The sequence below is a fragment of the Palaemon carinicauda genome, chromosome 16, assembly GCF_036898095.1.
Source record: "Palaemon carinicauda isolate YSFRI2023 chromosome 16, ASM3689809v2, whole genome shotgun sequence".
NCBI lineage: Eukaryota > Metazoa > Arthropoda > Malacostraca > Decapoda > Palaemonidae > Palaemon > Palaemon carinicauda.
This window is the reverse complement of record NC_090740.1, coordinates 119168855-119194951: the sequence shown is the minus strand read 5'-3', so window position 1 is coordinate 119194951 and position 26097 is coordinate 119168855. Positions and strand designations below refer to the sequence as shown.

At 34.9% G+C, this 26097-nt stretch overlaps 1 protein-coding gene across 8 annotated transcripts in view; it reads left to right on the top strand.

The window, feature by feature from the left end:
* The window catches only part of LOC137655833 (catenin alpha-like), a 486208-nt gene that overhangs the window by 411521 nt on the left and 48590 nt on the right, over positions 1 to 26097 (top strand). For 3 of the 8 annotated variants that reach the window (XM_068390007.1, XM_068390008.1, XM_068390012.1), the window contains exons 2-6: positions 2153 to 2166; positions 11108 to 11548; positions 19915 to 20104; positions 22016 to 22182; positions 22814 to 23023. In XM_068390007.1, coding sequence (XP_068246108.1) covers positions 11417 to 11548; positions 19915 to 20104; positions 22016 to 22182; positions 22814 to 23023 — 699 coding nt within the window. In that variant the 5' untranslated portion in view covers positions 2153 to 2166; positions 11108 to 11416. Of the gene's footprint in view, positions 1 to 2152; positions 2167 to 2189; positions 2358 to 11107; positions 11549 to 19914; positions 20105 to 22015; positions 22183 to 22813; positions 23024 to 26097 lie in introns of those variants that run through there. The other 5 variants (XM_068390011.1, XM_068390010.1, XM_068390009.1 and 2 more) reach the window with 5 other exon arrangements.

The window sequence follows — 26097 nt, the reverse complement described above, 5'->3', positions numbered from 1 at the left end:
TTTCATATATGCTCGTTCACTGTAACGGTTATGCTTACCTTATCACTCGCTCTTCCTTGCACTGTTGATAAACAAACCTCTAGAAGCCTGATAACTCATGTTTCGTTTTGTTTGAATTTCTCGTGACGTTCTTGCTCTTAAGTCCTGGTATATAAGCTCGATGTCTTTTTAATAGTTTATTTGTATTCACCTCGCCTCTCGGTTATCACCTAACGGCACCTCGTACACTAGCATGATCAATTTCAGGTCAGGGAAGTTACTTGCTCTTACCTCTGATTCCTTCAAAGTTTCATACGTGGCAACACTGTGTTTTGCTCCACATATAGAAAGGATGTTGTGAATTAAGCGATATATGCTGTGAAAGGCAAGAATTAACCCAGGTTATCTGAAATTCTGAGTAACCTATGTTGGAGTGTTGCGAAATGAATAGGTTGAGATAAGTCTCTTTTTATTGTTTGTATTTGAAAGATCTGTTTTAATGTTGTTACTGTTCTTAAAATATTTCATTACTTCTCATCTACAGTAGTTTTTTTATTTATTTTTTCCTTTCCTCACGGGGATATTTTCCCTTTTGGAGCCCTTGGATTTAGCATCCCGCTTTTCCAACTAGGGTTGTAGCTTAGATAGTACAGTAATGGTAATAAAATTGATCTTGTGTGTGTGTCTCATTGAAGATGCTCCTAGATCAACTACAATTATGATAAGTTGTTGAAAATCAAAGAATATTTCATATTGAGATAAAGTAGAAGACGTTGAGATAATTTCGCAGCTTTTATTATCCTGCTTTTGTTACTGTACAGTTTATAATTACTGTATACGAAAGTGGTGTTTTTTCCAACACGGAGTACTTACCTCAAACTACTTTCTTAGGAGTATCTGGGATCTCCTCCCAACCGACCAGAATTTTGTGTAGTTTACCCTACTCCCGTTTTCTATGCGGGGGAACCTCTGGCGGAGTGATAAGCTTTCCTTTCTTGAGTCGAATCAGAGCTTTTCCTGAATCACTGGTTTGTTTACATGAGAAATCTAACGTGTGATTGATTCGTGCTCTGTCGAAACCGAATATCGACATCTACAAACAGTTGTAAAACCTTATATCCGGAAATCGCCCAGAAAATTACATCTTTAAAATATCCAAACAATGTACATCTGCAAACTATCCTAAAAATTTACATCATAATATGCTTAAAATTTACATCATAATATGCTAAAAATTTACATCATAATATCCTAAAAATGTACATCTGCAAACTATCCTAAAAATTTACATCATGTTATCCTAAAAATTTACATCATAATATCCTGAAAATGTACATCTGCAAACCATACTAACATGTACATCTCCAAACTATCCTAAAAATGTACATCTGTAAACCATCCTAAAATGTACATCTGCAAACTACAGTACATTATCCTAGAAATTTACATCTCCAAACAATCCTAAAATGTACTTCAAAATATCCTAAAATTTTACATCACCAAACAATTCTAAAATTTATTTCTTCAAAATATCCTAAAAATTTACATCTGCAAATTATCCTAAAATTTACACCTTTAAAATATCCTAAAAATGTACATCTGCAAACCATCCTATAAGTTACCTCTTCAAAATATTCTAAAAATTTACATCCGGAAACCATCCTAAAATTTACTTCCTCAAAATACTCTTAAAATTTACATCCGCAAACCATCCACGGTAAACCATAAAAAAAAAAAATCTACACCAGCAAACTATCACACAATGATTGGGGACAAAGTTACAGACAATATTTTGTAATTGTTTAAATTTTTTATGAATTTGGCAGGTTCTCCCATTTTAAAAAATTTTATGATGAATTAAGACATTATTACAACCATCTCTAAGTAATATTTTTGTATATTTGCTGTAGCCTAGTTAAATGTTTGTCCTATAGTCCATTTCTTTTAGCGAGGCATATGTGCACCGACTTGCAGCGGTGCCCTTTTAGCGCGGAAAAGTTTCCTGATCGCTGATTGGTTGGACAAGATAATTCTAACCAATCAGCGATCAGGATACTTTTCCGAGCTATTAGGGCACCGCTGCGAGTCGGTGCAAATCTGCCTCGCTAAAAGAAATAGACTATAGTCATAAATGCCATAAATTAAATATTAAAATATCTTTTCTTTTTTTCAGATCAATGTCCAGAGGTAATAAAGAAAAGCAATCATTAAGAGCTTAGTATAGTGTACCTAGCTGACTTGGTTCACTGTCCATTTTATCTAAAATGACACTGGACCACTATAATACCGGGGCTCCCGTGGTCCTGAAATGGGACCCCAAAAACCTGGAAATCCGCACAATGTCTGTGGAGAAGACTCTTGAGCCTTTGGTTATCCAGGTGACGTTATCGGTTTGATTTGTGGTGTACCACTTAGGCCTCTCCCTGGATATTGCAGCACTGTACACATCTTGCTGGGTGTGAGACGACGAGCAGACGTCTCCTTCTCCAGGTAGTGAGTTGTAAGATCAGGGGAATGAGAATGGACGATGGTATAAGCCTATAGTCCATTTCTTTTAGCGAGTCATATTTGCACCGACTCGCAACGGTGCCCTTTTAGCTCGGAAAAGTTTCCTGGTCGCTGATTGGTTAGAATAATCTTGTCCAACCAATCAGCGATCAGGAAACTTTTCCGAGCTAAAAGGGCACCACTGTGAGTCGTTGCAAATATGACTCGCTAAAAGAAATGGACTATAGTACTGTACAGGTATATGTTATTTAGAACTGAATTTAATTGAAGTTTATTACAAGATGGACTACAAATTTTTTTTTTCACATTGGTACCAGTGTTGACATGGTGTGTTGGATGTAAAATTTGTCTAGAATTTTTGACGAGTTTAACATGAAATCTTTCCAAAACGAGACAAGTGGTTTTCAGTATAACTGTGTAGACAATTAAGAAGTTTATATTTTTGAGGAACATAATACATTTACTCATGTCACAGATGATATATAATTTGTCATGATAACTGTTACTGTAATTAGCTTGTATAGTGTCATTATCATATTAATAGGAAGTTGTGAATTTCAATATACAGTATACAGTACTGTCTGCAAGATAATTAAGGGTTTTTTTTATTTGAAACATAAGTTTTTTGGAAATAAGGTCAGTTGCAGTTTTGGAAACTTGTGATATAAAGTTTCAAAGTTTAAAAAAAAAAAAAATATTCTTTTGAATTAATATTTTTTTTGGTCTTCAAGTTAGTCTTATATACTTGTCAGTTTTGGAAACTTAAATTATAAAATAAAAAAAAAAATTGTTTGAATTGATAATTTTTTTCTTAATCTTCAAGATGGTGTTATACACTCGCAAGTTTTCGAAACTTATGATGTAAAATTTTTAAGAATACGCTTATAAATAAATAATATTTTTTAATCTTATTTTTTAATTTGGTCTTATACACTTGTCAGTTTTGGAAACTTAAGTCCTAAAATTCCCCCCCCCAAAACAAAAATTAAATATTCTTTTGAATTAATCTTTTTTTCTTAATCTCCAAGTCAGTCATATACCGTATACTTGTCCATTCTCAGGGATTTTTACGGGCTGCTTTAGTGCAAGAGCCCGTGGTCCTCATCAAGGGGGTCCAATCTAAAACAACAACAACAACAACAACTTGGGAGGGTTTAGCATTTCAGTACGTTTCGCAAGGAACGACGAGACGTCTCTCGTCCTCTCATGACTCGGTACAGTTGCATGTACGGAGTTGAGTCAGTGATGCTCAGAACTTGCAAGAAAAGTCAAAGTGTTTGTACCGTTCTGTCACCTGATGAAGGTGGCATCAAGTGAACTCATTTACCCAGATTCAGTGAAACGTCAAAGATGAAATGTAATTCATCAGATGATTTAGTGTTACCCTTGGTAGTAAACATAATAAATTGTTGCAGTGCAATATATTCTAAGGGCTTTAGATGAATTATATCAGAAGGGTTTTTATATTATACCAATTGTTGCTTAAAATGTTTAGAAAGTTGCATAATTGGCCAAAATTTTTGCCTTAGTCAACCGTGATTGTAGTGTTAAGTTGGTTGGAGCTTAAATGGTCAGCATTGTTTTCATGTTGAAATTTAGCATTATTGGAGTACGTCAGCACAAGGATTGTGAATTATAATCATTACCTAAGACTACCCCAGATACGTGAGAAAATCTGTCATTATTTGTGCAGCTTTACCCATTGCATTGATTTCATAATTAAAAAAAAAGTTGGCATATTAATTGTACAGTACTTGTGAATATTTAAAATTAATTTTGTTCTGTGTGCTTTGTCAGCTAATCTTAGCCAGAATAGAGTTGAAGCAGTGTCAATTCTTGTAAAAAGTTTTAGCAGTATGCAGAGAATATGCAAGCTTTTACTTAATGGGTTATCAGACCTTTTTCCTTTCATAAGTGGTTTTGCATCTTTGTCATTAGATCTGTCAAGTGTACACTAGCATCATGTGTGGTTATTTGTATTATACTGTACTATGTTTGTATGCGAATGGTTTTCTGGTTTGATACGTTTTGGAGTTTCACCGTCCTTGGGGGCATTGTTTGCTGCTTAATGGCCATAAAATTCTCCCTCTCCCAGTAAAGGATATATATATTTTTATTTATATTTCATTTTGAGAAAGGTTGACAAGCAGTGGTCCATTAGCTCATAGTGAATGTGATAGACATTATCTTTTAGGATAGTTAGGAACCTGATCAGTGTTTCTTATCATTATTCCTCTATCATTGTTCAGATATAGGTGTTGGAAACTCTTTTGAAACTCAATGAATTTATTCAATTCTATTTTTTTTGTTTTTAGTTTAGAAATCTTTCCCAGATGGATAGAAGTAAGTGTTGATATTGCCAGCTGGCATCCTTTTAAGATCTAAAACCTTCTAGAAAAGTTAATTGTTCTGACTAGGATACAAACCCTTGTCTTTTATATGGGATATCCTCTTTCTTGGGAAGTTGGAATGAGTGTTTAAAGCTTGTAAACAATGTTCCCGGTCGTGGTAGGTTTATGTGGGTGTGGGAAATACCCTGACAGCCAGGGGTTGAGGTCATCCATACCTCTACAACAGGTAAACAATTGCTTAGGATCCATCCCCATTCTCAGGATGGCCCTGGTGCCTCTTTGTTGGTGAGGAGCTCAAAGGTACCCTGATCTGTTGAATCTTCTTGTTGAGGTACTGAGAGATACTCTTGTAGCTCATGCTGCTTTGACAGCCAACCTGCTTCATGTAGCTGCATTATTTTTTTGTGGATGGAGACTATCCATGTCAAGCCTATCCAGTGACTACTGTAGGAGAGGGGCTTTGGTTGCTAGAATTTGAGTAAGATTTTATGTACCATCTGCTGTTACAAATGTGTACCCAGGGAAAGGGTCTTCTCTGTCATTCGTGATTAGAAAGGAGTTTCTTTCTGGTCTACAGAATCACTATCCAGTAGATTCTGAATTTCTTTGTCTGCTTCCACCAATATGATCCTTCCCAGTGTCTGTGGTAAAGGGTTATTGCTTGGGACTTTCCTGAATTATCCAGCTAAACTGCTTTCACCTCTTGACTTCGTTGGAGGTCTTCACACTCCTGAAGAGCTCGGATTAGCATAGCAAGCTCAGGTCTTAGGTCTGGAATGCATCTCATCCTTCATAGTCTCACATGGGCCCACACACATGACCAAGAAGTGGTCATATCTAGTCAGGGATGAACCTCTCAGTCTGTTCACTGACAATACCTCCCACATAAGGAGTGAATACCTGTAAGGTATATATCCTCTTCTGAACAAATTGCAAATTCCTTGTCCATAATGCCTTAGAATAACCATTGACCCAGTACCCTAGGTGTGAGGGTACTCTCCTTAGCCCCACTATCCTACACCTTCCGGGTACTTGCAGTTTACCGGCTTTAAATACTGTATGACTACTCCCACTTTAATGGATAAAGACCTTTAAAAGTCTCTTTTTTGTAATGAGGGAAAAATGCAATATACTGTTCAGATGTAGTATTTAAAACTTCTTAGAAGTTTTATGCATCATTGGATTTGTGGTAACTGGCTTGTTTGTAAGGAAATTGTTAGATAATTGTGTTGCAACGGCTAGTATGCTAGAGTATTAAAATTTGACTTGCAGTATTGATAGCTTTGTTTTTGCTTTTAAGCATTTTGATATGCAGTAGGCATATGATGTGTAATTCCATTTTTTTTTGACTGACTGACTGACAGTTAATGAGTATCATAGATGGTATTTTTTTTCTATTTCGAATCTATCATGTAAACTATTGTACATGGCAGTTTTATGTGACTTGTTTTTTTTTTATTGTTAGTAAAATCTAGTTGAGAAAGGTCTTATTGTTATGTAGGTGTTTCTAACCCTCTGGTCAACTTCTTCTTCTTCCCAGCTGGTTCCCATTTTTATATGGGGTCGCCGTTGAGGATGAGCCGTTTCCATCTTTTTCTATTCTGCGCTTCTGCCTCATCAATCCCCTTCTCCTGTAAGTCTCCTCTCACACAGTCCCTCCATCTCTTTCTTGGTCTCCCTCTTCTTCTTCTTCCTTGAACCTCCATCTCCATAGTATGTCTCTCTCTGGTCAACTATACCTTGATATATTATCCCTAATGATATGGGAAATTGCTCATTACTATTCGCTGATTCATCTTACCCACTCTGCACCTTGTGTCATGATGAATAGTCAACTTCAATCTTGGTACGTCAATTGACTAGTGTCTTGAGGGAAAAGTATTGATTGATTGCTGTTGCCTGTGTTTAAGGTCTTAATAGGGCTTTTTTCTAAGTCCTTGGATGCAGATGGAAATTAGATTTATCTCTATATTTTCAGAGTAGGAAGCCATTATTAATTTAGTAGAATTTAAGTTAGTAGAAGGTGGGTAGCTGTTCTCTGCCTTCTTTACATTTATCATTATTTAAACTTTTATTCATGGTTGTTGTATTTTTCAATTTATTGTAGTACTTCATTTAGATCATATCTATAGAATGAATGAATGAATGTAGAGGAGTCCAGTAAATGAAAATGCATAGGTTAGTGGCATCATTTGTTATCGAGTATCTTGTGCCTTAGGCTATGAACTTTCTGCCCGAATTTTCATTAATTCCTGGCCTTTATATGCCCTTCATGATTTTCATTTGCTTGTTTTCATCCAGCTAATTTCTTTTGATATTGCTTTAGACATCTATGAAGTGCTTACTATACAAATGTTTTTATAATAGGTTTATTCAAAAGGCTGGATTAGCTGTTGTTATGTTAATTTGACAGTACAGTACATCTATCTATCTACCATGGCTCTTCTCCTAATTCTGGCGGGTAGCCGACATCAATAGATTCCAAAGGAGGATTTTTTTCTCTGCTCCCTCTTGCCTGATGAGGAACTCCGCACTATAACTGATGAATTATTAGTGCCACTAAATACATAAGTATTTTGACACTAATTAAGAGGTACTTATGGACCTTGTATATTATGTTCATTTGAACGACACTATTACTATTACAGTGCTGTTACAAGCCAAGCTACAACCCTAGTTGGAAAAGCATGATGATATAAGCCCAAGGGCTCCAGCAAGGAAAAATAGCCCAGTGAGGAAAGGAAGCAAGGGAATAAATAAATTACAAGAGAAATAATGAACAATTAAAATGAAATATTTTAATAACTAACATCATTAAATTAGATCTTTCATATACAAACTATATAAACTTAAAATGAAATAAGAGGAAGAGAAATAAGGTAGAATAGTGTACCTTCAAGCAAGGGAATTCAAACCCAAAATAGTGGAAAACCACGGTACAAAGTCCATAGCACTACCCAAGACTAGAGAACAATGGTTTGATTTTGGGGTGTCAGAAGCGGAATAACCACATGCAGGGATCTGGTAACAAACAGTGTTGCCAGATCCCTGCCTGTGGTTTTCCCGCTTCTGACATCATCAATCCTCATTCTCACTACCTATTGTGGTCTGGTATCACGATTTGTCCATCGAGCATGCTCGATCGTGTGGACAGGGCTTAAGAGGAAAGTAGCATCTGAACAATCACAATGCAATAGTTAACCCCTTGAGCAAAGAATTGTTTGGTAATCTCAGTATTATCAGGTTTATGAGGACAGAGGAGAATGTTGAAAGAATAGGCCAGGCTATTTGGTGGGTGTGTAAGCAAAGGAAAAATGAACTGTAATGAGAGAGGGATCCACTGTAGTACTGTCTGGCCAGTCAAAGGACCCAATAACTCTCTGGTGCCCTGCCCAACTAACTGCCTACGCAGTTTTCAATATATTGTGCCTCCATGATACTTTAATGTCTTTTCCCTATACAGAAGTTTTATTTGATTATATGTACACTTGTACTGTACAGTATTCTGTATTTTCATGTACAGTACGCTTTCACCCTTGTTATAGTCAAGGGTTCAGCATAATTTTCCAGTTAGTACAATGAATGTAGTACTTTTTCCTTTTTATGCACATTAGTGGTTATCCTGATTGTCTCTTCTATCAATTGGTTCTCTTTCTAGAGCTTCTGTTTTCAAGACTTGGCCCATGAACTTAATAATCCACAGTTTTATTCTGATTATTGAAAGGGCATATCTTATTGATATGGTACCATGAGAGCTCTTTGCTGCTATGGGTCCTCCTTTCTGCTTACTCTGCAGAATTGGTTATAGAGTCAGTTTCTCCTAGGCTTTGCCTTTCTTACTACAATAAGGGAAACAGTCTCTCAGTATACTGTGTAGAATATCTTAGGACAGTCATTAGTGGTTCTTTTCATATTTTAGACTTTTTTGGAGAGCCAGATACAGTTTTCCAGATAAGGTGACCTTATTCCAGTATTTTATCAAGTTTGATGTTCTTTTTCAGATATCAGAATTGTCCACTCTTAGCACTTGGTTATTGTCGTAAAAGAATCTGGGCCAGTGGTAATACTGCCTATTCTTGTTCAGAGAAGGAATTGCCAAAGTTAGTTCTACTCGGTGGTTAGGATTGTCTGTCTACTGGGGTTGATAAAGAGTATTTACTAGAATATATATAGTAGCATCCTATTCAAGTAGATTTTCTACTTACAAGTATGTCTTTTTGAAGGTGCCTGTTCAACAAATTCGTCTTTTAAAATGTCCATATGTTCTTTGACAATTTTTTTATGTGTCTTTGGTCTCAGCTAGGCATATTGTATCACTTTTCATGTAGTTGTATGGCTAATTTGTCCATCAGTTGGTCCTCCCCTTGAACTATTGTTGAACCACTGGGTTAGTAACTGATTCATTTTACATGTCAGCATTTTTTGCATGGTCAGGACAGTATGAGATATTAACAAGTCCTGTATATATCACTGCAAATGCTTGCACAGCACCCGTATGTACTTTTGGAGACTGGTATCGGCGTGTAATTCTTGTCAATCCGATCTTTTGACAAAACGTAGTATTTTATTTCAATTTACTCCTTTTTTTAATCGAGAAAAATGTCGCCTCATTTTATGGCCAGCCTATGAGTGAGGTACTTGGCAAGGCTTGTGATTAATAACTGCATTTTCTTTTTTTTCTTTTAAGGAAATTGTTTTTTTGCTATGATTTTAGTGAGTTACTTAATTTTCAAGGAAATGTTTTTTTTTTGGTATGATTTTAATGAGGTACTTTGTTTTTGGCCTGAATTGAATGTTTTTATTTAATATACAGTACAGAGATTCCTACTTAATTTAAAGCTGTGATCGGTATAAAGTGATCCATTGTATAGACTTTATCTAAATATTCATAGATGTATTTGTATTCATGCATAGAAAATGAAGCTTTGTAGTGTCCAAAATTCTATCCAAGGTTATCAATGCAAACTTGATGAAGATCTCGTTCAGATGATTGTAACTTAATTAAAGGCTTTTCTAATAGCATAGAGTTGGAATAATCTTTTGAGATCATTTTGATATAGAAAACTGTATCATAGAAACAAATCATAATATTGCATTAAGTGCTCTGTTCCCTACTGATTTGTAACAGCCTTGAAAGGGGATCAAGAGACAATTGTTTTTGTGAGTAGCAGCTAGATTGTTTAATTGGGATTATTGCAGGATACAGTTCTATATTTGCTGAATTAGATGTAAAGTTTTGTATTCTTGTAGTTTTGTTGTGGAAAACATAGTGCAAGAATTTTATACTGTATGGTATGCCATATTGTATAATGGATATAAGTGCTTATATAAGAACAAAGTTTGGAGCAAATGAATATTGGTATAAATGCATTGTCTCAAAGTATTATATTTGACATGTAAAAGATTGAGTTAAGACTATTGATATTTATGGAAAACACACTATTGGTGTACAGTATTTTATAGGTATAGGTCTAACCAATAGGGTTATTACAATATTAAAATGGTTTTCACCATCTTGGTTATAACGCCGCAGACGGCGAATGCAATCGGATCCATGATGCTAGCGCTTGACAGTATCTGTTATCAGGAAAAGTACAAAACTTCACTGTAAAAGGTCTGTTGGCTCGTAATCTGTAGGACTGCTTCTTTTTATATGGCTGCATATTTTATGAAGAATTGCACATTTCACTTCCCCTCCCCCCCCTAGTTATTTTTTTTTTACATTGCACATAGTATTTAACATTCCCACTTATAAATTTGATGGAATTTACAATGCTTAAATATTAGTGGTACAGCATATTAAAAAAGTTTAACAATCTTCTATCCCTTTGAAGTTTTTCCCAATAGTACTCACCTTTGATCTAAAATTTCACCCAATGTTATTTTTTTATGCTCCACGTCCCTGATATACTGCATACGCCACTGTTAATGTTTACCTGTCGGAAAGCGAATTTGATGTATGGGGGTTTTCAAACAAGACGAAAGGAAGCTGAATGAAATATATAAATTTGTTTTTAAGCTGTCACTTTTCTTGCAGTTATGCATGTTTCAGCACTGAGTCAACTGGTAGCTTCAGATCACAACTTAGTGTCCTTAGGTTAAGTCATTGCTTGCACCATTTAATGAAGATTTATGTCCATGCAGTATAAGGTTTTATAATGTTATTTTTTTTTTTATTTCTCATCATTAGTAGTCTTTATTCTGTTGAGCATTATTAAGTGCTTTATCCAGGGAAGTTATAAAACATAATTTTTTCTTTTATTTTCTAGGTTGATCTGCATGTAGTGATCATTTTTATTTTGTTTTGTAAGAGCATGACAGTATATCAGTGCACCTGCATGAACCCCTTCTACTGTTGAATAAGAATTTAGACTGTGAACTTTATAAATCAATTGCATAGACCCACTGTAGCCTCTTATGATTGGTTTTGTCGTTTCGTTTGGTAGAACTGCAATGGAGTGATTTTTTAGATAGTGAACAATCCAGAAAAGTTCCTGTGAAACTCCTTTAGATTTTCATTAAGTTAAAGCGTTAGAAAAGTTTATTGATTGCGGAAGCTGCAGTATCATCCAGTCACCATGCCCGAGAGCAACTACTCAACTATGCCAAACACAGATAACGGAAGCGGACTCATTCTCCGCTGGGACATAAAGAATCTGGAGATAAAGACCAGATCGGTTGAAAAGACCTTAGAACCCCTTGTCATACAGGTAATGTTTGTATATTTAAATAGTGTGATGAATTTCTCAATAAGAAAGTTCCTATTTTTCTATGAAGTACAAATTGTTGCCTTACAATTTTTATGTGTTTTAGACCATTGCAAGATTTAAACTTCACTTTATTCGTCATCATTATCTTATGGGTGCATCTTCTCAGTGTGCCGATTTATAAATTCTTTATTTGGTTTCAATATCTAAATGTTTTGACCAGTACTACGTGTGATATATGGCCATTTCAAGGTGTCTTCATCTTTAAACTTGTAGTATCATACAGGATGTTATTTCATTGTCTGTATCATCTGTATTTTTATTACCAGAGGTATGTCTCCTAGCATTATGCGTATCAATTCCTTGCTTTTCATCATCCTCTTTACCGGTTTAGTGATGTCAGTTTACTTTACGTACCGTGTTGCAGCCATTACTGAAGGGTCTTTGCAGCATACTGCTGTCCTATAGTTACAACCTCTTTCTAGTTTTCCACTTTACTTTATTCTTGTATTTTATCTTGCTTTCCAACCTCTAATAACTTCAGAAGTTCAAACTTGCAGAGCATATTTTTATGTTGAACAAGCTGACATTAGTCTTTCCTCATAATTTATATATGACATATCTATTTTAACATTGTTATTGATCTTAAGATAATTTATGTTTCTTATTCATTACTTTTTATATGTATTTTGTTTCCTTATATCCTTTCCTCACTGGGCTATTTTTCCCTGTTGAAGCCCTTGTGCTTACAGCATCCTGGTTTTCCAACTAAGGTTGTAGCTTAGCTAGTAATAAAAATCATCATCATCATCTCCTACGCCTATTGGCGCAAAGGGCCTTGGTTAGATTTCGCTAGTTGTCTCTATCTTGAGCTTTTAATTCAATACTTCTCCATTCATCATCTACTTTGCGCTTCATAGTCCTCAGCCTTGTGGAGCCCAGCTGAATGTTTGGTGAACTAATCTCTCTTGGGGAGTGCGAAGAGCATGCTCAAACCATCTCCATCTACCCCTCATCATGATCTCATCCACCTATGGCACTTGAGTAATCTCTCCTTTAGTTTCATGACTAATCCTGTCCTGCCGTTTAACTCACAATATCCTTCTGAGGGCTTTGTTCTCAAATCTACCAAATCTATTGGAGATTGTTTCATTGCCATACAATGACGCATGTCCATAGAATAACACTGATCTCACTAAACTGATATGTAGTTTTTTATTTGCAATTTCAGGCAATTTGATTTCCAAATTTTACTTAACCCAGCCATTGTTTAATTTGCTTTTTTCAATCTCACTAAACTCTAATTCTAAAGACCCTGAATTGGAGATCATAGTTCCTAAATACTTCAATGATTCTTCCTCATTAATCCTTTCTGCTTACAATGATATTTCATCTTCCATTGCATACTCTATTCTCATCATCTCTGTCTTTCTTTTATTTAGCCTATCTTTAGCCCAACCTCATGTGATTTTTAATGCATTCTGGTAAGCAAGGGTTGTAGCTTAGCAAGTAATAACAATAATGATAATTTGACAGAAGTCTCACTTCAAGGTTTAAAGGTAGGAGGTACTTACCTCTGGTTAAAAAACAAAATACAGTATGATCTTCCATTGCAAATACAGTAAAAGATAGATTTTTGTAAGCAGTGGTTTGTATCTATGAAATAAGAATGAAAACTTCAGTAAAACTGTGGTTTGTGTGAAAAAAAAACTTGGTTACTGTTTATGTTTTGATATGTATGCAGAACAGGGTATTATTGTTTTTTTCCTAATTTAGGTAATTTTAGTGTTCTGTAGGAATTTGTAACTAAAGAATACTTCGTTTTCAGGGTTCTGGCAAATTTACTGTATCAATGAAATATTTATCTTTCCTTGATAGAAGGTATGCAAATGGAATATTTTTAGAATTTAGTACTGTATAGCCTCGTTACATTATGAGCCTTTGACTAATACTAGTATTGAGCAGTATTTACTGTAATAGTTTACAGTTATATCTAATAATATAAAGAGAACAAGTTAGAATACAGATTGAATTATATATCTAATAATGAAAAATTATAGAATGTAAAAGGTAATTCTATAGTCTTGAATAGTTTGTGCAATGGAAAATTATGTATCCTTTGGTTAGCCTGCTGTTTGCGGATGTGATCACATCTAAGTCTCCAACCAGAGGCTGATAATTGTGTATATATGGTACATCTAACCAAAAACTGGGTGAACCAATTGTTCTTGGATACCAACCTATTTTACTTCTCGTATGTACCTTGCGGTGCAGCTGATGTTTCATCCAGTTTGAGACTTCATATCCCATTTGGCAGATTTTGCCTTCATTTTGTTTTAGTTCTAATATTTTATCTATCTACCATGGAACTTCCCCCAATTTTTGGAGTTATCCAACATGAAAAATTATTTTTTGTCTGATGAGTGACTCAGCTGAGTTTGGTTGGTACTGCTAGGGTGCTACATTCCACCCTCCCCTGTCTTCCACCACAAATGAAGCTTCATATGCTGACTACCCTTCAGCCGCTACCTTAGCGGCCACCAATGTGACCCGAGGTAGCAGCAGTCAGTACTGCGTCACAATCACTTGCCATTAATTTCTATTTGAAGTGTGCTCTTTTGCCTCTCTCACATCTATCCTCCTGTCACCTAGGGCTTTCTTCACTCCAATCATCCACCCAAACCTTGGCTTTCCTCTTGCACTTCTCCCATTAACACTTGCATTCATCACCTTCTTTAGTAGATGGCCATTTTCCATCTCTATTTGACCAAACTACCTCAACATATTCATATCCACTCTATTGTTTATATTTGGATTTATTCATAATCTCTTATCTTCAGTATATAATTTTTTCTGTTTTCCTTTGAACTGTTTTAGCTACATTCTTATTTCCATGTGTAACTTAAGATCCAGTATTACTGAGTATTCTTAACTTCTTGCCATGGTTTTATATTGACTTTCCCATTGCTTCCCTGATATTTGCCTAATCAGCCTTTATATTTTGGTCCAAACCTAGACTTCTGCACCCTTTGATGTTAGGAACATTTTGTATTGTGGTTTTAATAAAGTGTGAAGTTACTATTTTCTTTTGTATTTGTTGAAACTGTGGCAAGGAAATGATAGCTCTTAATTGATTTATTGATCTGAGGATATACAGTAATTCAAATTCATTTGGACCCTCTCTTACAATTTACGTGAAGTTGCTGTTTACCCCTAGTATAGTATTTTGGCAAATTCTAATGAGTGTTTGTTGTTAGTATCAATACCTCTTAGGGATAATTTTTAGTTGAGGAAACCGGCATGATTCAAGGTCAACACAATGACTCCTAGAGAAGATATCATTATTTAGGCAATACCCTTTTTGTTTCCTATATCCTTTTGACTTGTTTGTGGTCAAACAGATGAGTTTTACCTTAAGGTAGGCCCATCTGCTGGATCAAGGCTTTGGTGTGACCTCATAAATCTACTGTACAGTACTACGATTATTTCTTGGAATCATATCCAAATACATACGTCTGTTGTTTCCTTTTATCCATTAATGGAATTTAATTGCTCTGACATTTGTCATAGCTGCCTGGCTCATAAGTATCTTCGTTTTGAGGGAAAAATATCTGTGCTTCTTTAATATCTTTATTTCTTCTACATAGTTGTTTATCCACTCCAAAATAATTTTTCTAGTATTATCCCTTGTAAACTGATCATAATAGTTTTTAACAAAGTTATCTTTAGAAAGAAATATATAGTTAATTTTATTTGATTAGAGTATCCTTTAGAGGTAACAGACTAAAGCTTTGATAAAAGACTTGACCTTCAACTAGCTGACTAAAGCTTTGATTGAAAGACTCAACCTTCAACTAGCTGACTAAAGCTTTGATTGAAAGACTCGACCTTCAACTAGCTGACTAAAGCTTTGATTGAAAGACTCGACCTTCAACTAGCTGACTAAAGCTTTGATTGAAAGACTCATCCTTCAACTAGCTGACTAAAGCTTTGATTGAAAGACTCGACTTTCAACTAGCTGACTAAAGCTTTGATTGAAAGACTCGACCTTCAACTAGCTGACTAAAGCTTTGATTGAAAGACTCGACCTTCAACTAGCCTAGCTGACTAAAGCTTTGATTGAAAGACTCGACCTTCAACTAGCCTAGCTGACTAAAGCTTTGATTGAAAGACTCGACCTTCAACTAGCTGACTAAAGCTTTGATTGAAAGACTCGACCTTCAACTAGCCTAGCTGACTAAAGCTTTGATTGAAAGACTCGACCTTCAACTAGCTGACTAAATCTTTGATTGAAAGACTCACCTTCAACTAGCTGACTAAAGCTTTGATTGAAAGACTCGACCTTCAACTAGCTGACTAAAGCTTTGATTGAAAGACTCGACCTTCAACTAGCTGACTAAAGCTTTGATTGAAAGACTCGACCTTCAACTAGCTGACTAAAGCTTTGATTGAAAGACTCGACCTTCAACTAGCTGACTAAAGCTTTGATTGAAAGACTCGACCTTCAACTAGCTGACTAAAGCTTTGATTGAAAGACTCGACCTTCAACTAGCTGACTAAAGCTTTGATTGAAAGACTCGACCTTCAACTAGCTGACTAAAGCTTTGATTGAAAGACTCGACCTTCAACTAGCTGACTAAAGCTTTGATAGAAAGACTCGACTTTCAACTAGTTGAGAATCACTCGCATCACTTAGGTGTCCATAAGATGTTGACCGAGATGATATTCAAGGTGGGTTTGTTTGTTCTATTACATCTTTGGCATTTTCTCTTGGGATTCTTAGTATTCAAATGGAGATCTGAATGATTCGCTGCCTTTTTAAAAGCTGCCTGATAACAACAATTAATACCTCTATATTTTTTAAAAAACTTGGTCCCTCATATTGTGATGATAAATGTATTATAATGTTCGTAAGTTTCTGGTTATCAGATAGTCATTGCAAATTATCCAATTATATCAGTCGAAGTGGGAGATTGTTTAATCGAACAATGTAATGATAATAGTGAAGGGAAATATAGTAGTGGTTCGCTTTTTCATCTCTTGATCTGTTGGTAATAGTGCATTAGACCATTAAATGAACAATAGTATGTTGTGTACAGGTTATTATTCCAGAATGATTGATTTTATATGAAGCTCAATTTCATTCTGTGTTTATAGTTCGAACCTATTAAACCTAAATGAAGATGTTGCATTTAAAATTCCTTTTACTTTGTATAGTTAAGCAATGGCTACAACCCTACATTTCTAAGGTTTGTAGAAATAACCATTTGTTATTGCTTAGGAAAATAAATATTTATTGTATGAAGGCATTTGAATGGAAATCTGTGCATTAAATCCATTATCTGAATGGTATTTAACTTCTATTTTCATTTCCAGTCATGATAGATTGATGAATCATGCCATAAATATAACGAGTTGAAAAAAAATCGCCGTCATTTCTGCAGCATTGTCAGTAGTGTTTGGTCAGTTAATAACTGAATACCAAACGTAATTGGTAAAGTACTATCTAAAAGCTGTTAGCTTTTTGCTGATGTGGGTGTGCATTGCAAGTAAAGAGTGTGTTGAATCTTGTCATTGTTATTTTATATGTTAAATAGGCTTTAATTTTTATGTCATACGGTGCGTTGTTGTACTGCAGAATATATTTATAAATACAATATTGATAGGAGAATTAATAATAAACTGCCAGTATTGGATTATTTATTGGGTAGGACTTGAAAGTCAAATTCCATGTCGCTTTTTTAGAGTTGATTTTATCGTCATTTCGAGTATCCTTAATCTGAACATTTTATGTTGCAAATTTAATTTAGGGGAGTTTTAAATATGTTGTACTTTTTTGTCAGTTGCTTTTACAATGATTTAATTTTGTATTTTTGCTATGCTTATGTGGATACTGTATTATGCTGAACATGCTTTTTATTTAACAAAATACAGGTACATTGTATATATCTGCTAAGCTGGTATTTAAGGTTAAGATATGTGTTCATATAAAGAAAGAACTTTTGTTTTACAAATATCTTTTGGGAGTTAAACCCAAGTTGTTCATATTATTAATAATCGGCTGAGGATAACTCACTCTTATTTTTTTGCTATTTGATCTCATCACATTTGCGGCCTTTCATTTACAACACTAGCAAATTATCTTTGATTATTTTACTTTTATTTTTAATTTATTATTTATCTGCAGGAATGTTGATAAATGATATAAATTTCTGTTTATTATATTATGTTTGTTGTAAGTAGTTAATTTTTGTGTTCATAAGTTAATTTTGTATGTGGGGTATGTTATTTTTGTGTTCAGTAGTCTGAACAAGAGTTTATTTTTTGATTGATGCTTTTGTAAATTTGAGTTGACTCTCCCAACACTAAATGCTGTAGTAGTTTGTATTAATTAATGGTGTCCAATGGGCCCTTGTAATTTAGACTCATTTTTAAATTTTCTTCCAGTTGGGGTTTTTCCACCATCTGCCATAAGTTTTATGTCCGTAGTGAACTGCTGGTCTACCTTTAATTGCCATTTCTCTATAGTTATTGCATACAATTATGTTTGTATAGAAAACATTTAATTATTGGTTAAATTATCAACTTAAGCACTTTGTTACCTCCATTTCCTTTGGTGGAATAGAGCATTTCACCTCATTTGAGTCTGATCCAGAAGCTGAAATATAGTTAAAATTACACATCTACTCAATTCTCCTGGCTAGTACAGTGGTAACGTGTTTGCCTAGCATTTCGCATGGCAAGAGATCGATCCCCGCCCAGGACCGGGAGTTTAAACTGTTTACTGGGGAGGCAACTGCTGTGGTAGGGCACCACAGTGGGGGGTTGGGCTTGCCCGGCTGACGTTCTGGTGAGCATCTATTTTGATGGAACCGGAACTGAAACCAGTCACCTTTAACCTTTTTAAGTGGCTAAGAAAGAACTGGGATTTCTCAGCCAACAGAGCTGTAGCTTATAGCCAAGAGACTTTAGGGTTACAGTACTTCTAGATTCTAATAAGTCTTTGGTAATTTGCCAGTTCTTCAAGACCTTTATCAGGCTCTTCCACACTTGCTAAAGCATCTTTATTTAAAACCATGTTTTGATAGTCCTGTTCTCTTTAAAGCATTAACAAGATTTTGTCTCTGGTTGCTTAGAGACTTAATTTGTAAACCTATCTCTTTTGAGTGTGAATTCAAACCAAATTCAGTATGGAGAAGTGTGATTTGATTGTACTATACACTTTAGATTAAAAAGAGAAAAATAGTTAATTTTCAACATTAGTGAGGTTTTAATGAGCACTATTCTGAGAAACACTAAAGAAGGTATCTCTGTAATTGTTTTTATCAACAAGTTCTAAAGCATCTAAAAGTACTGACCTGTCATACAAACTTTATGACGGAAATCTGAAACACTTGGTATGAGTCAGTATCACAAGCAAGAAGGCACTTGCAAAAGCTAGTTTAAACTAGGTTAGAGACGATTGCTTTTAGCATAAGCACTCGGAAGTTCTGCCTCTGCAGTATACTGTAAAGAAAAATTAATTATATGTAGTGTTAAGTTTATAGAAATTTAGCAGCTATCAAAAGGACTATAGGTATGACAGCCACATGTATGTAATGGAATATAGTTAGTAAATACAGGTAGTTCAACAAAAGGAAGAAAAAAAACTACTAGAAAACATTAAAAAATAATAGCTTGTAAGGGATCAGCTGTGTTTGCATGAATACAGACAAAAAATCATGGAGGTCAAAACCTTTATAAATATTGAGGTGAAGCTAAAGAATCTTTATTTCTCAGCACTGCAAAGGGGAAAAAGTCAGTTTAACTTCAGGAACACAGGAATGAGACATTAGGATTTTAATTTCTGTGCTCATTGTCGAATAATTTCAGTCAAGAAGAGTTGCCTTTTCCTTTGTATAGTAATAAGGTTTTTGGTTTAAGTTAAGGAATACAGATATTGGGGCAGTCCACGTTTCATATTCATGATTTGTAACGAGTTGTTTCTTTGATGGTAAAATTTTATTTTTTTTCTAGCAGATGCCTAAATTCTGGTCCACAGCTCTCAGTTGTGCATTGGAAATTGAAGCTAATCTATTCTTCATCCAAAGTCGATAAGCTTCTTGGATCTCCAAATGACTGCTTTATACAATTGTCATTAAACCAGGCTTTGCCCTCGATATGGCAGTTCAACACCTGAGAAGGAATATTATATGCATATCCATTAAGTTAAATATTTAAAAGAAGAGGATTGATGAACAAAAGTGTCAGTTTCAGTAATAATAATGAAAATCTTAAGTGTCTAGTATTGTATATTTTTATGGCAGTTAAAGTATTTTTTAGGTCACATTATTGACATGCCTTGTAATATGTTTTTTTAATTAATTCAGGTCACTACACTTGTTAATACCAAAGGACCTTCCAAAAAGAAAAAAGGGAGGAGTAAAAGGGCTCATGTCTTGGTTGCAGCAGTTGAAGCGGCTACGGCCAATTTCATTGAACGAGGAGAGGAAATCGCTTATGAAAATCCTGATATTCGAGGAGAAATGCTCGGGGCAGTGGAAGAAGTCAGAAAGACAGGTAAAGTTTTAGTTTTGAAATTTTTCATTCGTATTGTGAATTTATTATTTCTTTAAATTTAGCTTTTTCCACTTATATAGGAAATCATTATGATAACAACAGTTACACATTTCGACTATCTGTCTGTTCTAGCTTGTGCTCAAGTATTTTCCTATTGTCACTTATAAAAAGTGGGGTTTTCTTTTTACTTGAATAACTGAATGAAAGGAAAAAAGCATTTGACAGCTGATTTCTACCCGAACTAAGTACAATGAATTAAGATCTACTTGGTTTTTTTTAGCATTAGGAGAGAGTTTAGCGCATGTTTTGTCTTGTCTTTGTTTGGTTAGCGAGGACAGATAATTACAGAAGTAACATACAGCCGCCATTAATTAGGCTGGCTCCCTTTATTTGTCTCCTTCCGTCCCTTTCGAGTAGTCGAAAATATTAAGCTTTTAGGAGGATTGTATTAATCTTAATCTACTTCGGTTGTTGGTATAAATGTTTACTTTTAAATCATTTTTTTACTAGCTGGGGTTGGAATAGTTTAACCTTGGTGCAGCATATCATATGTTACTCCATTTAGTCTGTTCCTTCACAAATGCTTTTATAAGGACATCTTCGCTTATATGGTTTTAAATTAAATTTCCTTTTATTCTTTATAAAGAACAACATTCGCGTCAATGACCTTTAATGTCAGGAGGGCAGAAAACTCAAAATCAATCAATCAGTCTCCCCTCCCAAGGTTTTCTCACTATGATAGTATTTTTGTGAATGACATCATAGTTTGACACCGTTTCGGTGGAGAGTGAGAGGAAAGGGTAGGAAGTCTATAGAGTGGTATATTTTGAATGATCCTACAGTGATTGTGTATAAATGGGGATACAGATCCATGTAATGTAAACAAGCTTAGTTTTCTTTTTGGGCGGGGTCTATCTTCATTATTACAGGTATTTTATGATAGCATATACATATACAGTATATCTAGACTTACGTATATTTTGATTTGGGTCTCTGGCATATTGAATACAGTATTCCATAAATTCATAAGCCCATAGTAATTTTTATCATATTGTACTGGATGTGGCATATACATATGCAATAGACCCTTTACACTTTAACATGATTATTTTTTTTTATGATTTCAGACATACCTTATACAGTATATTTTTATAGTATGTGTATACATATATAAATAAATGTATAGATTCCAGTGTATATCTTTTCTTTTAGGATTATTGGTGATGTAGTGAATATTCTTTATATTCATTATAAAACTCTTCATTATCATGTATGATTTATTATGGGAACATTTATGATTTTATATACATATGTAAAGTCTCAGGTATATTCTGCCAGGTATAAAAAGTTCCGTATATATTCATGAAATTACAGACCCGCGGATATGTAGCAAAGTGTTGATATTCCATTTTAAGAATTTTACCCAGGATATTTAGACGTTCCCTCACTTGTGGGGCACATGTAAAGATTCTTCCTCAGCCTGTGACTCCCTAGGAAATTCTTTGATTTTCTGGCAAAGGCAGTTTTCAATAGCACGGATTCTCGTGGGTAGCTTACCGCGGACTTTTTGATAGTTCTGGGGCTGGGATGACTGGAAGATAAAAAAACACACTTTCTGATCAAAGTAGTGAAGACGAGTGTCCAGTCTTGGTGGTATCTGTTGCCGAGTATGGATTCCTAACCCCCCCCCTCCTTGATGCTATAGTTTAATGTTGATGAAAATTGTTTAAATGCAGTACTGTACTGTAAAGCATTGAAAATGGCTCATTTATTACGTATGATAAATATGTTCTTGATTCACATTGTTTTTTCCCCATTTATTCTATTTATTTGTTTTGAGAATTGTATAACATTTGTTCAGGCTTTATTGTAACAGACATAAAGTAGTTCTGCATCCTTTTTATTTCCAAGGAGATACCATGTCACGAGCAGCTCGGGAGTTTGCCGAGGATCCTTGCAGCAGCGTCAAACGTGGTAACATGGTGCGTGCAGCTAGAAACTTATTGTCCGCCGTCACTCGATTATTGATATTAGCGGATATGGTGGATGTTCATCGCTTGTTAAAAAGCTTACAAGTGGTAAGGTTTATTTTGTATTCAAGAATGTCGGGTTTCCTTGAGGACAGATACCTGTACACTTGCACTTTATATATAGAACTGTGCCACACATTTGGTGTTAATGGTATAGGTGTTATAGATAAGTCTTGAATAGATTACATTAACGGAGCATCAATCTAGTCAGAGATTTCTGATAGAAAATATTTAAAAGTTTTGAAGGTACAGTATACAAATACTTTCAATTTTGGAAATAGTATTGAATTAAATGATTTATGGTTGCAGCTAACTTTTATGTTGTAGACATGATTTTTTATCCTTTTGTCTGTATTGCAAAAAATTAGAATAGTATAAAATCAGGTGTAAATCATGTTTGAAATAATTTTTGAATTGCAATGAATATTTCAGCATAATGACTTTTTATATTTTATTTATGAAAAATCTATTTGAATATTGTTACTGCTCTTGAAATATCTTATTTTAATTGTTCATTACTTCTCTTGTAGTTTATTCATTTCCTTATTTCCTTTCCTCCTTTCCTCATTGGGCTATTTTTCCCAATTGGAGCCCTTGGACTTATAGCATCCTGCTTTTCCAACTAAGGTTATAGCTTAGCTAGTAATAATAATAAATGCTAATAATGAAAACTTTACAGGTTGAGGATGACCTAGAAAAGGTGAAAAATGCTTCCAGTCAGTCAGAACTTCTTGATAATTTCCGTCTGTTTGGTAAGAACACCAGCGACTTGATCAATCAGGCAGCTAAGCGTCAGAATGAATTGAAAGACCCTCGCCTGAGGGACGACCTGGCATCTGCACGTGCAGTGCTCAAGAAAAATTCTATGATGCTGTTAACAGCCTCTAAGGTAAGAGAGATGAGAATGAATGAATTGCAAAGAACAGTCACATTAAACTGTATTCATAAGCAACATCATAATAATATATGTATGATATGTTAGTTTTTGATGAGCAAATGACAGCTGAAGGTTTTGTTTTACATGTCTAGTTAGGCCTTGTGTATGACGAAGTGAGTAACATTTGTTTATGCTCTACGGTTTATTGTACAATTTGTTGGTTATGGATGCAGCTTATATCTGGTTCTTAATAGCTTTTAGCTTTAATGCTTTAGTTGTTTTATACATTTTTATATTAAGTCAACCCTAATCTCTTTGGGCTAGATTTCATGGTTTCTGCAAATCTTGGTTTTATAACTGTAACTCCATGTTATGCTTCTTCAAGTGTAACTCCCCCAATGTTCCTTAACAGAGCATGTGTGTTTTTTATTCTAACGTCTATATATCACAAGATCACATATAGGTCTCTATCTTGCTTATCATGCTGCTCTTGAAGTTTCATCTCTAATGGCATTTTAATCATTACCCTGTGTATTTTACGATTTCCATTTGTGATAGTTCAGATTTGTGTACGGCCATTAAACAAATTGCCTGTAAAAAGTTGTTCCTATGAAAATATTAACTGGTACAGTTGTGTACTATTTAGCTATCTGACATGCACAGCATGTTTTTATTCTTGGATGCTGGTAAATTTGCTTTACTAGAGTCATTAGTGTATTGGAAGGAAAGAAAACGAGAAAATTTCTTTATTTTAATGAGTAACATCAACATTCCAAGCTTCCAGAGACAAAAGCAATGTGAACAGGGGAGGGTTCACAAAATAAAAATGATTAAAATTCTGTTGATTTAAAAATTAACAACCAACAGCTAAGGAGGATTATATTTTTACTTCAAATCAATTCTTTACTTTTCGTAATCTGACCTTTACTCCTCCATTCTCACAGCTGTTTGTACATAAAAAAAGTAAATGTGACTGTTGCAAAAATGAGTATGATTATATTTACATGCATATGTTATAGCTTACCATTATTTTTTGTTAAGTCTTTGAAGTAGAAAGGTTCAAATTATGAATTGTATCCTAATGTTTTGAATATTATTATAGCTTAATTTTTTGGACAGCATTTTAGAAATGCCATACAAACTCAACATACTAAAATTTTGTACTTTCTACATGATGTGACCCCCTGAAATTAGGCTAACAGTAAGGCCGCAGAAAGTGATATAATCCCCGATAAAGGTAGTTTTATGCTCAAATTGATAGAGTTCATATGAATTTCAAATGAGTTCTTACATATACTATTCTTCACTTGGCATGGCTGGGTAGAAAATTCACAAAATGGAAACAAAGACACTACTGCTAGAGTGTCTGGCCAGACCATACTACATTGAATCCGCCTCTTTGGTTACGGCTCATTTTTCCTTAGCCTACACATACACTAAATAGTCTTTCCACTTTCTCTTCTGCCCTCATACACTTGACAACAATGAGATTACCAAACCATTTCTCTGTGCTTTGTTTTATGATTGATATACTTTTATGGAAAAACTTGAATTTGTTCATAATAAATTTTTATTTTGAAAACTTCAATTTCGTCATAACAGACCCACTATCTTATTGAGTCTGGATTCTAATTGAGCTAAGGGGATGAGCTGTTGAAGAGTCCCAGTCTTTATGAAGGCCTGATTAATTCATTACAGGGCTTGGGGACAGAATGACTTGGAAACTTAAGTTTCCACTGAACTGCCATAGGGTATTGTGAGTATTCAAAGACTCAGAGAGGCAGATGGTTTGAACTTTGTCTGCGAGTGTAGGTTCGGAGATCAGTTACCACTTCAGCCAAGACAAAGGTACCTAGATTTCTCAAGACCAGAGTGCTTATTTTGTGGTGATCCATAATAGAACACAAAAGCACCAAGCAACACGAGAACACAGGGGAAAGAGGTGGATGAAAGGATACAAGGGAATCGGTAAACACGCGGTAAGCACGTGTGGACACAAAGGGTCGGGGACACAAAGGGTTGCACGGGATGTGAGAGAGCGACGAGATGTTAATCACGCCGCGACCATACTATATATTTTAATGAGGTATTAATGCATGGAAGTCAAGAAAGCTTTGATGTGATTCTGTAACTCCCTCCCTACATAGCCCAGCCTCATTTCCTTCTTAGAGGGCAATGTTCCATGAAAAAGGTCAGACTTTGAAGTTCAAGAAGGGCTTTCAGAGGTTCTTGTACGTAATCCTTTGACAAACTGAAGCTCTAGAGTTTGAGAAATTGTTGATCTGTGGCTTAGATCATAGACACTGACCAAATCTTTTTGAAGAGTCAAGTAAATTACTCAATCTTTCAACATTGTAATGGTGCACCGAGTGAATTATTGCACCTTTAATTACATCCATGGTGTTAGAGGAATGGGGACAAAAGTCTGCAGAAATTTATTGTGATTGCAGCATTGATTTTTGATGACCTTAAATTTTGCTGTAAAGTTGCAGGACAACCATGTTAGTGTTGAACCTGTAGAATATGGAGCTGCTTTTTAAGATACTCCCAATTGGTAGGGATTTCATGGTTGAAATAGATTGAGACGTAGCCTAATGCGGCCATAAATAGGGAATAAATGATATCTCAAGCAGCTGAGGCTCTGCCTGATAAGGCTGAAAGGAGGCATAAACTATATATTACCGCAATTGTAAAATATTATGTCCAATTCCAGGCCACTGGAAGTTCCATACAAGAACTACCAGTTGATATATTAATTTTTTTTACCAAATTGAAATCCCATTTTCAACTAACATTAGAAGCCAAATAATCTTTTACCTTGTTGATTCCTGAAGTAGACCATTGTAATGGAATAGTCTGCTAAGATGGTCAGTGACAGCCTCTGCATGCCAGAAGAGCCAAGAAAACTGCTATTAGTTCCAAGGAGAATTTAGGTTACTTCCTGCTACTTCCTGTCAGCTCCTGGTTAAGTTTTTATTGTTCATTGACAGAATCTGAGCATATACTGTGAGCTATTCATTTGTAAAACAAATTATTTTGGAATTTGTAGACTTCAAAATACAGTACAGTACAGTGTGTTTATTTTT